We start from the raw sequence: 15506 nt of genomic DNA, 5'->3' as shown, positions 1-15506 counted from the left end.
CCGCTGAAATCAGTTCCAATCCTCTAAGGGCTTGGCTACGCTTGAGAGTTGCAGCGCTGGTGGAGGCTTTCCAGCGCTGCAACTTAGTAACTGTCCACACCTGCAAGGCACATCCAGTTCTGCAACCCCCTGGCTGCAGCACTGGCTGTACACTAGGGGCTTGGCTACACTTACAATTTTGCAGCGCTGCAGCAGGGTGTGAAAACACACCCTCTCCAGCGCTGCAAATTGCGGCGCTGCAAGGCGCCAGTGTGGTCAAAGCCCCAGCGCTGGGAGCGCGGCTCCCAGCGCTGTACGTTATTCCCCACAGGGAGGTGGAGTACGGACAGCACTGGGAGAGTTTTCTCCCAGCGCTGGCGCTTTGACTACACTTAGCGCTTCAAAGCGCTGCTGCGGCAGTGCTGCCGTGGCAGCGCTTTGAAGTGCAAGTGTAGCCAAAGCCTTGGGGTGTAGCGAGTGCAGCACTGGTGATGCAGCGCTGCTCGTCAGGTGTGGCCACACACCAGCGCTGTTATTGGCCTCCAGGGTATTAGGAGATATCCCAGAATTCCTGTTCAGCCACTCTGCTCATCCGTTTGCACTCTACTGCCCTGGCCTCAGGTGACCCGCCCTTTAAATGCCCCGGGAATTTTAAAAATCCCCTTCCTGTTTGCTCAGCCAGGTGTGGAGTGCAATCAGTGAATCTTTCCAGGTGACCATGCCCCCACACGGCAAACGAGCCCCAGCATGGGGCAATGGCGAGTTGCTGGACCTCATTAGTGTTTGGGGGGAGGAAGCTGTGCAGTCCCAGCTGCGCTCCAGCCGTAGGAATTACGATACCTTTGGGCAGGTATCAAAGGCCATCCTGGAAAGGGGCCATGACTGGGATGCGCTGCAGTGCAGGGTTAAAGTAAAGGAGCTGCAGAGTGCCTATTACAAAGCCCGCGAGGGAAACCGCTGCTCCGGTGCTGCCCCCACGGCCTGCCGTTTTTACAGGGAGATGGATGCGATACTTGGGGGTGACCCCACTGCCAATCCGACAACCACGATGGACACTTCTGAGCGGGATGGGGGACAGGAGGAGGAGGGGGGAGGAAACCGAGAGTGAGGGTTTCTCCTTTCACTTCTGCTGGGGAGTGCCGGGGTTCCAGGGGCGTTTCTAGCAGAGCATTCGGAACTGAACTGGGGGAACCAGCTTCTCATTACAGGACGCTCACGTTCAGACCACATCTTTATTTACAGTTTTTTATAATACGATATCATCCTTCAATCCTAGTGTCACCATTGATAGCATGGCATGTTCAGCCTGGTGGGATACCCAGGGGAAAACTAACCAGCTCTTCAAATCCAAGAGAGTGGAGATAAATCACCTCTCAGAGTCAATGTGGGGTAATCAATAGGCAGACAGTGGGCCAAATCGCTCTTGAATGGACCCCAAAATATTTTTATTATTGTTATTTTTTATTATTATTTACACTGCAGTCTGGACCTTGACTAGACCCTGAGCAAAAATTTTGGCTCTTTACAAAAAATAACGGATTACCCCTAAGAACGGGGTTGTGTTACATTCCTTATGTCCTCGCTCCATCTTGTGGCCATTTCCTTTCCCTCCTTTCAGTGAAAGGCTTTGGGATTTTGTGTAGAAACTTTATTTCCTTGGGAGAGACCCCGGAGTGGGGGCTGCCTGCATGTACCAAGCACCCACTAGATTAGAAGGTGACAGACCAACACCCGTAAGACGAGGCAGCCGTCCCTGTCAAAAATCATCTCCTTCTTCACTTGAGTGACAGCCTGAATGGTTCCTTCTCCGGGCAGAGCCCCAAGGATTGGCATCATCCGCAACAAAGCCATGTGTCCGTAGCAGGAACCAACCCACAATGTGCTTTCAAAGGAGCTGTCTCCTTCCTTCTGGGGTAAAATCTGCCATTATGGTCATTGATTTTAATTTCCCTTCTCTGAGGGCAGAGATGGGATTGGAGCTACCTCAGGCTGGGATGTAGAGCCCATGTCCCCATCTGTCAGTCACTCTGGGAACCTGCCTTTGCTCCCAGCTGACAGGCTGCCTCCAGCTTCTCCGGTCAGCTCCTTAGTGTGGGGTGGGGTGGGGTGGGTGAGTCACTTGACAAGCATAAGTGGCACATAAGAGAGCTACTCTCACCAGCTGCATTGGTGGTATAGGTGTGAGCATAGCTGCTTTCCAAGCAATTGACCTGGGTTCGATTCCCAGCCAATACAGGGATTTGATGTTTTCCCCCCTGGGAATTGGTTTAATTTCACTCACAATGTATCACTTTAGCAATGGAATGAGAGAATCAATGTCCCAAATCCCAGGAGGTCATTAAACACCCAGTGGAGGAAGAAAGGGGCAGGACTATACAGTGAGCTGTTGTGGAGTCATCCTGGTATTAAAATGTTTTACTGATTTTTAATTTTTTTCCCTTTACTTCCCTTTTAGACTCAGAGCCTTTAAGGTCAGAAGGGACCAGTGTGATCATCTAGTCCGACCTGCTGCACCTTGCAGGCCAAAACACCCCACCCACCCTCTCCTGTAATAGACCCGGGGAGGGGATCCTGGCTGCGGGCAGAGGCTGCCCTGCTGCAGCAGGAGCCGGCAGCATCAAGCTTCTGCCCCCACAGAAGAGAGCAGGGGGTGGAGAAGAGCAGGCTGGGCACCCTCTGGACTGTGGGCCCAGCGCCATGGCACCACTTGCGCCATGGTAAATCCAGTACTGGTGGGAGGGGAGGCAGCTCTGTGCACTGCCCCTAATCCAGGCAGCACATGGAGGCCCTCTGAGGCTCCCCTCCCCCCATGGGTGTGCAGAGATGTGCCAGCAGCACTGAGGTGGCTCCTGCCCACTCTGCCTCCGTCCCTCCGTGCCACTCCCAGAAATGGCCGGCATGTCCCAGCATCCCCTGGGCTGGGGGGAGAGTCTCCATGCACTGCCCCTGCCCCGTGTACCAACTCCGCGGCTCCCATTGGCCAGGAACTGCAGCCAATGGGAGCTCTGGGGGCAGCGCCTGCAGGCAGTGGCACACAGAGACCCCCTGGCATGGCCCACCTAGGAGCTGCTGCCAGAGGGTTGTGTGTACCAGTCACTTTGGGAGCTGCAGTGCCCGGGGTAAGCGCCACCCCTCCTGCACCTCAACCCCCTCCCCCAGCGCAGAGCCCGCACCCCGCACCCAAATTTCCTCCCAGAGCTTTGCTTGTCTTCCTTTCACCCAGAACTGTCCTTCTTCTCCTGGGCTGCAAGTAGCCATCCCTGGGAAGCCAAGAGGCAGGCACAGGCTTCTGCCTCCCAGCAGCCAACCGCACCTCCCCAGGCTTTGCAGAACGAATGGTGATGCTCTACTAACCCCACTTAGCCGCACTGAGGCGCTTAGCTTCTGCCCTGCCTTCCTCAGCTCGACTTTCCTCTTTTGCCCCATTCCCGCCTCACTCCCTCCTTTGGCAAGTCACGCAGAGGAGGCAGCAGGAAGAGCCGGCCTCCACCGGCCAACCTCCAAGGGCAGAGGAGACCAAACCACAAGGCTTCAAAAGGTGACTGGCCCAGATCCTCTAGCTTTCCCGTGCTGATGCCAAAGCTTTTTCTCAGCTCATTTCACCACCCTCTGCCATGCAGGGGTTGAGTTTATCGCAGGTGTTACCCAAAATTGGGCCAGCTAGTCAGCGTAGGGAGGACTAATGACCCAACAGAGTTTGGCAGAAAGCAGCACATTTATTATACTGACAGCTAAGCTCAAAAGAAGAAGCTGGGGGGGGGGTCACACTCGCACTCGCATACTCACGCTCCCTGGACAGGCACAGCACTGGAGATGTCAGGATTCTGCAAGGTAAGTGTCCCACAGCGCAGCTATGGACGGTGCGATGAAGGTAAGTCTCCCTGAGGCACAATGAAATACAACGCGGAGAACCACTGGCCAGGCGGTCCGGGCAAAGGGCATTCACTGGAGGTACAAGCTTGTGAGTGCTCTCCTGAGCACAGGGCCCCTCCCCCTTTTAAGGGCCTGCACCTCATGGCCTGCGACTAGAGATGACTTGGCTGCATCTGGTTGGTCACACTCCACCTTGGGCAGTGTCCATGCTCTGGGTGTGTGAGTGCTGCCTATTTAGCGTCCCAGACACCTTGTCTACCTGGGAGCTCTTCTGCTCTTCAACCAGCCCATTCATCCCAGGAGCATTCCAGGAGGGCGCGGGAGGGGAAAACCACTTCACAGGCATTCAGAGAGGGAGAGGAGACAAAAGTGGGAGCGGGGGAAGTATAACAGACCTTTTGAGCATAGAAATCACTGCTGCTCCTACAACAGCATGGACAGGCCAGTAGGAGCTGGGAAAAACAAGCCAGCATGTTTCTGCCTGGTTTCGAACCAGGGACCTTTTGCGTGTTAGGCAAACGTGATAACCACTACACTACAGAAACTCTGTCATAGGTAACTGCCTCTCCCTTCATAAGAACATAAGAATGGCCATACTGGGTCAGACCAAACGGCCATCCAACCCCGCATCCTATCTGCCAACAGTGGCCAATGCCAGGTGCCCCAGAGGGACTGAACCTAACAGATAATGCTCAAGTGATTTCTCTCCTACCATCCATCTCCACCCTCTGACAAACAGAGACTAGGGATACCATTCCTTACCCAGCCTGCCTAATAGCCATTCATGGACTTAACCGCCATTAATTTATCTGCAAAAAGAAAGAGGAGTACTTGTGGCACCTTAGAAACTAACACATTTATTTGAGCATAAGCTTTCGTGGGCTAAAATCCACTTTATCGAATGCATGCAGTGGAAAATACAGTAGGAAGATATATAGATATACACAGAGAACATGAAAAAATGGGTGTTGCCATACACACTATAACGAGAGTGAGCAGTTAAGGTGAGTTATTATCAGCAGGAGAAAAAAACCTTTTGCAGGCATAATCAGGATGGCCCATTTCCAACAGTTGACAGGAAGGTGTGAGTAACTGTAGGGGGACAAATAAACATGGGGAAATAGCTTTAATTGTGTAATGACCCATCCACTCCCAGTCTTTATTCAAGCCTAATTTAATGGTGTCCAGTTTGCAAAATAATTCCAATTCAGCAGTCTCTCTTCCCCAGGAGCAGAGCGGCCCCTCCATCCCCGCTGGCGGGGAAGGAGCTCCCAGCCGGGCCAGGAGGTGGAGGTGCCCAGCCTTCTGGAAGAGGAAACCTGCTCCCGGCGCAGGCGCCGAGGTGGGAGAGGCACCGGCCAGGCCAAAATGGAGCTGGGCCAGGATGCGGCTGGGCAGGCAGGACCCAGCCCAGGAGCAGAACCAGGCAGAGTGGCTCCGGGGCTTGTGTGGGCAGCAGCGGCCCCAGGAGCGCAGCCCCGATTTCCAGCAGGAGGCATCGCCCTGCCCGGTCAGTGGGACCTTCCAGCCTTCCCAGGGCAGGAGGTGGAGGATCCCTCTCCCAGCCCCAGCAGCTCGGCCCGCTCCCCATGGGACAGCAACAGCGCCTGGGACTCAGACAGCAGCGAGGCCGACGGACGCTTCTGCTTTGTTCCGGGTGAGGAGCCAGGCTGGGCTCAGGGAGGGGTGAGGAGGGGGCTGTGAACACCCCAGGCCCAGGCCCTCGAGCAGTGCTATGGGGGCGTGTCCCCAGCTCAGGGGTCTGGCCTGAGCCACTGAACCCCACTGACACTAGATGCTGCCACTGTAATCCTTGGTGCTCCATTGGGTTGGGGGGTGGGAGGCACCTCCCAGGGAGTCCAGGGCAGTGGGGGGGGGTGTCTCTTTGCTGTGGATTCCTGAAGGAGTTGGGGGCTGACACCACTGAGGCTACTGGGAATCAAATACATTTGAGATACAAGTACATAGCCCATATTCATAACTTCAGCTACAAAAATGGTGCACACATACAGCCAGCATCATTATCACCAGCCAGTCATAACCTTGTCCTAGACACCTCACACGCCAACCTTTGCACAATATTTGCTGCACATAGATAACAGTGGTGGCAACAATGATCTCTACGGTCCCAGTTTATATTAATAACGTCACAGCAGGCTATAGAGAAGTGGGAGGGAAGCGTCTTCCAGCCGGTGTGTCTCCTCCGTTTCTCCCTTGTCGCTTGGGCCGAGGTGGGAAGGGAGCGAAACGTGCCCGGCTGAAGGTTTTGCGCTCGGCCTTGAAGATTAAGCCCGACCCCCCGGCATGGCTAGGTCGGGGTTGTCCTGGGCTCTGTGGGGGGAGGGCTCAGCTGGGAGAAGGGGCAGACGAGGGGATTTTGTCTCTGATAGATAAGGGCTTTGTCAGCAGGAAGCTGTAGGTCACATGCTGGGGGTGACAGTGGGGTTTGAGCTGGGGCAGCAGCAGCAGGGGAGCAATGTGTGTGTGTATGTGTGTGTGTGGGGGGGGGTCACTTGGTAAAAATGAACCTGCCAAGCCGCTCCCTCTGCTGGAGCAAAAGCCTCTAATTTATCTCCTCAACTCCCCTCCATGAAAATCTCCACCCCTTCCCCGGCGCTGAGAGACCCCCTCACTCCCATGGAGATTTGTAATTGTTCCGACTCTTCCTTGGCCTTGTCCAAACAGTTTTCCCAGACAAATGATCAAGGACATTTCAAATGAGAAAAACAAACCAAGCAGAGTATCAGAGGGGTAGCCGTGTTAGTCTGGATCTGTAAAAGCAGCAAAGAATCCTGTGGCACCTTATAGACTAACAGACGTTTTGCAGCATGAGCTTTTGTGGGTGAATCCCCACTTCTTGCATCCGATGGGGTTCCCCTGTGCAGGTTCAAATCCTGCTCACAGCGAGGCCTGTGTTTTAGCAGGTGTCTCACCGGGGCAATACCTCTGTACAACCCCCTGAGACACTCTCAATTCTCTCCCCACCCCAAGTAAATCCTGTTCTGCTCCTTTCATAGAGATCCCTGGGACACCCCCTCACACTGTGTCCCTGAGGGGTCAGGCAAACTCTCAGCACCTGAAGCCTCTGCCACTCACCTGGTGCCCCATAGATCAGCCATAGCCCTGGTTCTGCTCCTCTCTCTAGAGTGTGAAAGTGTTAGACAAAAGGGCCAGATATATGCTTAAGCCAAATAAGGCCAGATATATGCTTAAGCCAAATAAGGCCAGATATATGCTTAAGCCAAATATATCCTCAGGCATTTGTCATTTTCCCCGCTTGTTTTTCCATTTGCTACCCCCGTCCAAAATTACATGGACACAAGATATATATGTATTGTATACCAAAAATGGGAATGAGTTAAACAAATGTGCCTGCCCATGGGAGAGGATGTTAAGAAAGGGGGGAGGCGAACAGGTGGTCCCTAATTTCTACCAGACACAAATGTAAAGAATGCATGGGTTAGCAGAATTTGACATGCTAAGTCGTTTGTTCGTAGGTATAAAAGAACATGCTTCGTGCCTGTATAGTGTGCTCCTTCTCAGGCACGAGCCGAGAAAGACACCCGCTCAGCTGACCGAATAAAGAATCTGGTAACCGTCCCCCTGTCTCTCCGTGCCTCCTTGGGGTAATTGGGAACGCTCCAGGGGGAACGAGCCTATTTGGCTAACAATGGCGACCACGAAGGGACTTCTCTCCCTGTAGGGGGCGCTTGACCGGCGGCCGAGGACGACCTAGGAGAGTGGCCACCTCGGGCTGTGGTTTGCTCGAGCTCCAGGTCGCCTCAATCGGCCGGGACGGCTGCGCCCCCTCTATAGAGAACTCCAGAGGTCACGGAAGCAGGGCGGACGAAGCAGAGGGGAGTCCAACTGCCGGACGCGGCCACTCCAGGCGGTAAGTGCGTTTGCCTGTCGGGTTTGAGGTATAATACCTAACAGGAGCGCCCCTGCAGTGTAGGTTGGACACGGGAACCCTCTAGGTAGCACGTGCATGGGATAGTGGACTGCAGTATGCTATGTTGTTATATCAAATGTGTAATGTTCCTTGTTAAATGATTACTTGCCAATGACTAACTCCACCAGTTCGTGGGCTGTTCTGGGCAATTACTGGGACTTGGAACAACCCCAGGGATTGATCCTGTTTTTGACAACAGTTTTCTTGTTCTTTCTATTAATGTTTTGTTGGAAACCGAAATTATAATCATTTGAGTAGGCAGTTAGGGAACCTGTGTGTGTATGAAAGGAGTGAATGCCGATGACCAGGTCTGGGACTTAAGCTGATCCTAGCCGCCCCAAGATTTCTGCGAGAGGAAACTCGATGACCAGAAAATCTTGATCGCAAGGGGGGTCAGCCGAACCTCGTGACCCAGTGGAACCCTGAATGAATGATACTCCTCTTCTTCTTTCCCTCTAATAGATCAGGTCAAAATATAATGGGGTCCTCTCAAAGCACCTTTCTTGGGACACCCCTAGGGTGTATGTTGAATAATTGGAAAGCGTTTAGACGCCAGGCTGATTATGGCATTGTATTATGTAAGGACAATCTTATAAAGTTCTGTACCCTGGAATGGGCATCACTCGGGGTGGAATGGCCCGAGGGGGGAACATTCAAACCAGAGATCGTACAAGCTGTGCATAGCACTGTGACCCGGAATGGCAATTGGGATCAATATCCTTATATAGATATTTGGCAGGATCTCGTGGCCAACCCTCCCCCATGGTTGCAAAAATGTAGAACACAAAATCTTAAAACTCTGATGGCCCGTGCCCCCGTTAAAAAGCCCGGTCCCCCCGTTACGAAATCTTGTCCGCCAACTATAATTCCTTCTGCCCCTGATTATATGCCTCCTCCCCCTTTGTATCCTGGCCTCCCGGTCATAGCAGACAGCCCACCCCCTGCGAGTAATTCCCTAGACACAGGAGAGGATACCAACTCTGATCAGGACTTTTCCGATCAGGAGCCCTCCCCAATTGCCAGCCGCCTTAGGAACAAGCCTAAGAGTGGAGCTGACTCTGGAGAAATCCAGGTGAAGAGGGACGGGAGCTCAGCTCCCGATTGTAACCCTGAAAACAAGGTGACGGTTTACCCTGGTCCCACAATGACCCCCAAAAAGAGGGTGCGGAAAATGGCACCCAATTATACACCTGGGGACACTCAAGTAACCCTTACTCGCTCGTACACGATGCCCTTAAGGGAGACTTTGACCTCAAACGGTCAACTTACTATGCTTTATGTCCCCTTCACTAGCAGTGATTTATATAATTGGAAGCACCAGAATGCCCCGTTTTCGGAGGATCCAGCCCCGCTAACAACAGTATTCGAGACCTTGATCTCGGCCCATAATCCTACCTGGGGCGATATGAGAGTAGCTCTAAATACCCTACTCACTGCCGAGGAAAGGCGTTTAGTCTTCTTAAAAGCCCGTGAACAGCTAGAAGAGACAGAAAAAAACGCAGCCAAGCTGGCAGAACTATTGCCAGAAAGCCCTCCTGGTTGGGGGCATGGTAGCAATGACTTAGATAAGCACCGCAACTATGCCGCCGCTGTAGTACAGGGCATGAAGCGCTGTATTAGAAAAACACCAAATTGGGCTAAGCTGTATAATGTTCGACAGGAAAAGAGTGAGAATCCAGCTGCCTTTTATGAACGTCTGTGTAACACTTGTAAGAAATACACAGACATTGATCCGGACAGTGCTAATGGAAAGCAGGTGTTGATTCCCCTCTTCATTGGACAATCTTATGAGGACATCAGGAAAAAGTTGCAAAAATTGGAGGGGGCATCGGGTAAAAATATAAGGGAGCTTTTAGAGATTGCAATAAAGGTTTATGATCGCAGAGACGATGAGGAACGAAAGAAAGGGGCCCGCGTTTTGGCACTGGCCCTAAGGGAGGGAAATGAGGAGAAGGGGGGCAAGGCTAAAGGACGACCGGGGCCACCGAGTAAGAGTAGGGGAAAGGGTCCCCGTTTAGGGCGAAATCAATGTGCTATCTGTAAGGAGGAGGGACATTGGAAAAACGAATGCCCCCGGCGACATGCCAAAGGAAAAGAGTACACGGACAGGGTTTTTCCCTCCCCCGTTTACTACAAGGTACAGAACTTTCAGGAGAGAGATCTTCCCCATAGGGGGGCCGGGGGACCCAGTGGCCCCTCCTGGCAGCACAAGCTGCCAGCTTGGATCCCACGGTAAAAATTAAAGTGGAGGGGGGCCGCCCAATTGAAGCCCTAATCGATACTGGGGCTACCCTTAGTCTACTCCCCCTCAATAAGGCTCCCCGGGGTAGAACACAGGGAAGTGCAATTGTTCAAGGGATTGAGGGGCAGATCACAGTTTTGGAAAAAACTCTCCCTCTCCTAGTAAAAGTCGGGGATCAACAAATCTCTCACCAGTTTGTTTGCAGTCCCTCTTGCCCCATAGCATTGCTCGGACGAGACATCCTCACTAAATTACAGGCGGAGATCTCGTTCGAGAACGGGAAAATGGAAGTTAGAATCCCGAAGCAACAAGCCTCTAACTACCAGATGGCTCTCATAAGTGCTGGAAATCACTCCTCGGAATGTCAGGAGAGTGACGAGAGCCAGCTGCCGGGGGTTAACTCTGAGGTTTGGGCGGAGGAGGGAGGGACTGCCCGAGCTAAGAATGCTGCACCAGTGCGAATCTCCCTTAAGGCGGGAAGTAGCCCGGCCCGAATTCGACAATACCCCCTTAAGTTAACCATTCGAATCGGGCTGAAACCTCTGATTCAAAAATTCCTGCAGTGTGGATGGCTAAGAGAAGGCACATCCCCATACAACACTCCGATAATGGGAGTGCCTAAGCCTAATGGACAGTATCGATTGGTCCAGGACCTGAGACAGATTAACAAACTAATAGAAGCCCCCTACCCAGTTGTCCCAAATCCCCATACGATTTTAGGCCAAGTACCTAAAGACCACGGCTGGTTCTCGGTAATAGATTTAAAAGACGCCTTCTTTTCCATTCCCCTTGATTTAGAATCTCAAAAGTTGTTTGCTTTTGAATGGGAGGATCCGGACACCCACTACAAGGCCCAATATCTCTGGACCGTTGTCCCACAGGGGCTTACCTGTGCGCCTGAGATTTTTGGTAGCCAGCTAAAGGGACCTGGCCCCATTCCTAGCTAACCACCCTGCATGTAACATAGTTCAATATTGTGATGATCTACTCTTAAGTACTGAAACAGAGGCAGCATGTAAAGAACACACAATAGAGCTCCTTAATTACCTTGGGGAACAAGGATATAAAGTTTCACGGAGAAAGCTCAATTAGTTAAGCAACAGGTCACCTTCCTCGGGTATCACCTCTGCCAAGGGAGTCGCAGTTTGGGGAAAGAAAGAATTCAGGTTATACTCGACAGCCCTCAGCCCCGGAACCCCCGAGAATTAAGAGCATTTCTGGGACTGACCGGCTTTTGTCGACTCTGGATTCCTGACTATGGGGGAAAAGCTAAACCATTATATGAGTCCCTAACTAAGGAAGGTTTGCTTCACTGGGTATGGACCAAGGAAATGGAAAAAGCATTTTGAGAGCTTAAAGAAGCCTTGGTTCAGCCTCCTGCTCTGGCTCTCCCAGATTCCCGAAAGCCATTCACCCTATACGTTCATGAAAGGAGAGGGGTGGCAGCTGGAGTCCTGTGCCAGAGGTCAGGGCCAACCTGGCGACCCATTGGGTACTATTCAAAAGTCTTGGACCCCGTCGCCAAGGGATGGCCTGCCTGTTTACGGGCCGTAGCGGCAACCGCCCTCCTCGTACAGGAAGCCGAAAAATTAACCCTGGGTGGAGATACTGAAGTTGTGGTCCCCACGGGTGCCTCAGATACTGGGAACTGGTGCTGGGAAAAGCATCTAAACCCCAGTCGACATACTAGATATGAAGTGGGGCTCCTGTTGGCCCCAATCTGACCTTTAAGACAGTCAGTTCCCTTAACCCGGCCACTCTACTGCCCGACCCTCAGGCCTCCTCTGAGGCCGGTCCTATTCATGACTGTATTGAAGTCTTACAACAAGAGACCAAACCCCGATCTGATCTCTCAGACCTGCCCTGGCCCAACCCCGATGTTGAGGGATATGTTGACAGGTCTAGTTATGTGGTAAATGGCAAGCGATTTACTGGGGCGGCAGTAGTGATTAAGGATAAAGGGATACACAAATTTAAACTCAGCCCCAACTTATCTGCTCAGGCAGCAGAACTAGTGGCTCTCATTGAAGCTCTCCGCTTGGGAGCCGGGAAAACCCTTAACTTGTATACTGACAGTCGGTATGCCTATATGGTAGTGCATGCACATGGGACCCTGTGGAGAGAAAGAGGATTCATTACGGCCTCAGGCCAAAAGATTGCACATGGGAGCCTCATTAAAATGTTGCTCGAGGCCCTAATGCTCCCTCTCCAGGTTGCCGTGATACATGTGCGTGCCCATGGGAAAGCCCCAGAGGCCGAACAACGGAGGTATAACCAGCTAGCTGATCAGGCCGCGAAGGAGGCCGCCCGAGACGGGCCTTATGGCTTCTCATGGTTCAGGATACCGAGGCTAAAACCCTCCTCCCAATACACGGCCGAGGAGATAGGTCAAGCCCAGGCTGCGGGAGGCCGGCAGGTTTCCTCTGGATGGTGGAGACTGCCTGGGGGAGAGGTTTTTGTCCCCAGGCCAGTACTCCAGGAAATCTTCCGGCTCTTGCATAAAGAGGGACATTTGGGGTCTGGGGCAATGGTTGATTTAGCCGCCAGATCCCTCAAGGGGCTGGGTATGCACATGGAGGCCCAGAGAATTGTTAATAACTGTGCCGTCTGTCAGCAAACAAACCAGAAGGGATGTGGCCCTCCTGCCCCGATGGGAGGCCGACCATGGGCTATGTTCCCTTTTCAAAGGTGGCAAGTTGACTTCGCTGAGGTGCCCCCTTGCAGGGGCTATAAATACCTGCTTGTATTTGTTGATCAACTTACCGGATGGGTGGAATGTTACCCCACCCGGCATTGTCAGGCCCGGGCTGTCACCAAGGCCCTGGTACAAGAAATACTTCCTCGTTTCCATCTCCCCGAAGTAATTGAGTCTGATAGGGGAAGCCACTTTGTTTCACAAGTGGTCCAGCAGGTGTCCCAGGCTCTCGGCATACAGTGGAAACTACATACACCCTGGAGGCCGCAGAGCTCGGGTCAAGTGGAAAGGATGAATAGAACTCTCAAAGATACTCTTACTAAAATATGCACAGAATCTAACTTAAAGTGGCTCGATGCTTTGCCACTCGCCCTCACCCGCATTCGGAGGGCCCCGCGAAAGGGTCTTAAACTTTCACCCTTTGAGCTGGTCTTTGGGTTTCCTCCCCGAGTACTCATCCCAGGGTTCCGGGAGGACGTAACCTGGGAAGTGGGAAATGACTTACTATGGAAACAGGTTTCCGGGTTGCAATCTGTTTTGTTACAGCTGCATCGATACGCGGCGCCTTTCCAGGCCCTTCCTTGGACCAGACCGTGCATCCATTCCGGATCGGTGACCAGGTCCTTATCAAAAAGTGGAAGCGTGACCCTCTCACGCCGAGGTGGGACGGTCCACACACTGTTTCGCTCATCAGCCAAGCCGCGGTTAAAGTCCTCGGGAGCGACAAATGGACACACCACACACGGGTTAAGCGGTTCCTGAACCCGAACCTGGAAGCCGACTCAACAGAAGAGGACATCAGCCCTCTGTCCGCCCCGGCTCCGGAGGCCCGGGGTGGCACGGGCGAAGACACCGTCTGGGAATATCAAGGACTAGATGGACTAAAAGGATTGTTTAAGAGAAAACGAGAATGCATTTACTATTGATACTATTGTTTGTATATTCGCACTGTTACTCTGATTGGGAAAATAGGTTTGTGCAACTAGGGGAGACAATAGCTAATTCCTTTAATCTTAGCAGTTGCTGGGTTTGTGGGGGTCCAGGGGATTGGAATGAGTGGCCTTGGGTAGCCCAACCGGTACAAGCTAAATGGTGGATCAGTAACTTGAGTATAGTCCATGATGGAACGGGACATTGGACTGAGGATAGCAGTCCTTGGCGCCTCTATTCTTCTGGAATAGGGATCCTCTGTCTCAATCGGACTCGACAAGAGGGAGTGTATGTGGGAGAAAGCCAATGTGACTGGACCTTATCTCTAGGGTTTGACTGCCACGATCACCCTAGTTGCCACACGTATGACTGTTCTAAATATCAAGGGCGATGGAACGACACCCACGTACAACTCACTAATCATAGCTGGGTACAATGTTCCTACCAACAGCATACTGGCGAGGGTTGTAAGGCCGTAGGACTGGATGGGTTCTTTGATGCCCTCTTTATAAGTTGCCAGCGCGACAACACCATCAGTAAGGACCATGTGGTACGCTGGTACCAGTGGGCATGGCAACACTCTAATGGAACTCGGGTAACCCATTTTAACCATTTCTGGTCTACAACCAATAGCCCTAAATTCGGTTGTAATTGTGGTTGGAGGGAAGGGGCTGGGGCGTGGAAATGTGAATATTGCAATCCCGAAGGTACGTCCATCGTACTAGGGGGTCCCCTAGAGATGGGTAACTCTTTATACTATGAAGAGCCGGGCCCCGAGGACTACCCCGAGACTTGGGAGGGCCCCTTTGCAAAAGGAAATTGGGCCCTAAAGGGTCACTATTGGATATGTGGGCAATACGCTTATCGAAGACTGCCCCCAAATTGGTCAGGAATATGTTACGTCGGCTACATTAGGCCCTTGTTCTTCCTGCTACCCCAGGTACAGGGAGGCAAATTGGGAGTCAAGGTGTACGATGATCTGATTAGGGAGAGGCGGTCTGTGGATTCCTCATTGACCGTTGGAAGCTCCCAAACGTGGGGAGCTCAGGAATGGCCCCCTGAGAGAATTATAAAACATTATGGGCCAGCTACATGGAATCCAAATGAATGGATCGCAGGGGCAAGAGAGCCCATTTACAACTTAAATCGGATAATCAGGCTGCAAGCTATCTTGGAAATAATAACTAATCAGACGGCTGAGGCTCTTGATCTCTTAGCCGATCAGTCCACTCAGATGAGAAATGTGATCTATCAGCATCATCTAGCTCTTGATTATTTGTTGGCAGAGGAAGGAGGAATCTGTGCAAAGTTAAACGAGTCTAACTGCTGCTTACAAATAGATGACAATGGAAAAGCAGTAAAACAAATAACAAAGGAATTGAGGAAGTTAGCCCACGTCGGTCCAAACCTGGGGTGGGTGGAATACAGATTGGTTTACATCCTGGTTGCCGCAACTAGGATGGCTCCGAGAAGGTTTTCTTCTCTTTGTATTCTTTATTACAACCCTATTAACCCTAGCTTGCTTCGCTCCCTGTGTAGTTACCTTGGTCCGACGAGTGGTGAATCGAATGATACATCAACGGATGATGGCAATGTATCAGCCAGTAAAAGCTGAAGACTGGGGTACGTAAGGCTCTCAAATTGCTTTTTAGGGGGGAATTGTTAGACAAAAGGGCCAGATATATGCTTAAGCCAAATAAGGCCAGATATATGCTTAAGCCAAATAAGGCCAGATATATGCTTAAGCCAAATATATCCTCAGGCATTTGTCATTTTCCCCGCTTGTTTTTCCATTTGCTACCCCCGTCCAAAATTACATGGACACAAGATATATA

At 52.0% G+C, this 15506-nt stretch overlaps 1 protein-coding gene and 1 non-coding gene across 2 annotated transcripts; one reads left to right on the top strand and one right to left on the bottom strand.

Moving 5' to 3' along the window:
- Window positions 1-4324: 4324 nt before the first annotated feature.
- Window positions 4325-4397, bottom strand: TRNAV-AAC. Its single transcript has one exon. It is a non-coding gene; the product is annotated as a tRNA-Val (tRNA).
- Window positions 4398-9407: 5010 nt separating this feature from the next.
- Window positions 9408-13751, top strand: LOC120395053. Its single transcript, XM_039519246.1, is given in 5 exon segments — window positions 9408-9792; window positions 10269-10453; window positions 10767-10798; window positions 11116-11697; window positions 11745-13751. Coding segments are annotated over 5 exon segments (2943 nt in total). The 3' UTR covers window positions 13504-13751.
- The last annotated feature ends 1755 nt before the right edge of the window (window positions 13752-15506 follow it).

Source organism: Mauremys reevesii, unplaced genomic scaffold, assembly GCF_016161935.1.
Source record: "Mauremys reevesii isolate NIE-2019 unplaced genomic scaffold, ASM1616193v1 Contig92, whole genome shotgun sequence".
NCBI lineage: Eukaryota > Metazoa > Chordata > Testudines > Geoemydidae > Mauremys > Mauremys reevesii.
Note: the sequence above shows the minus strand (reverse complement) of the source record. Positions and strands in the feature narration are given on the sequence as shown.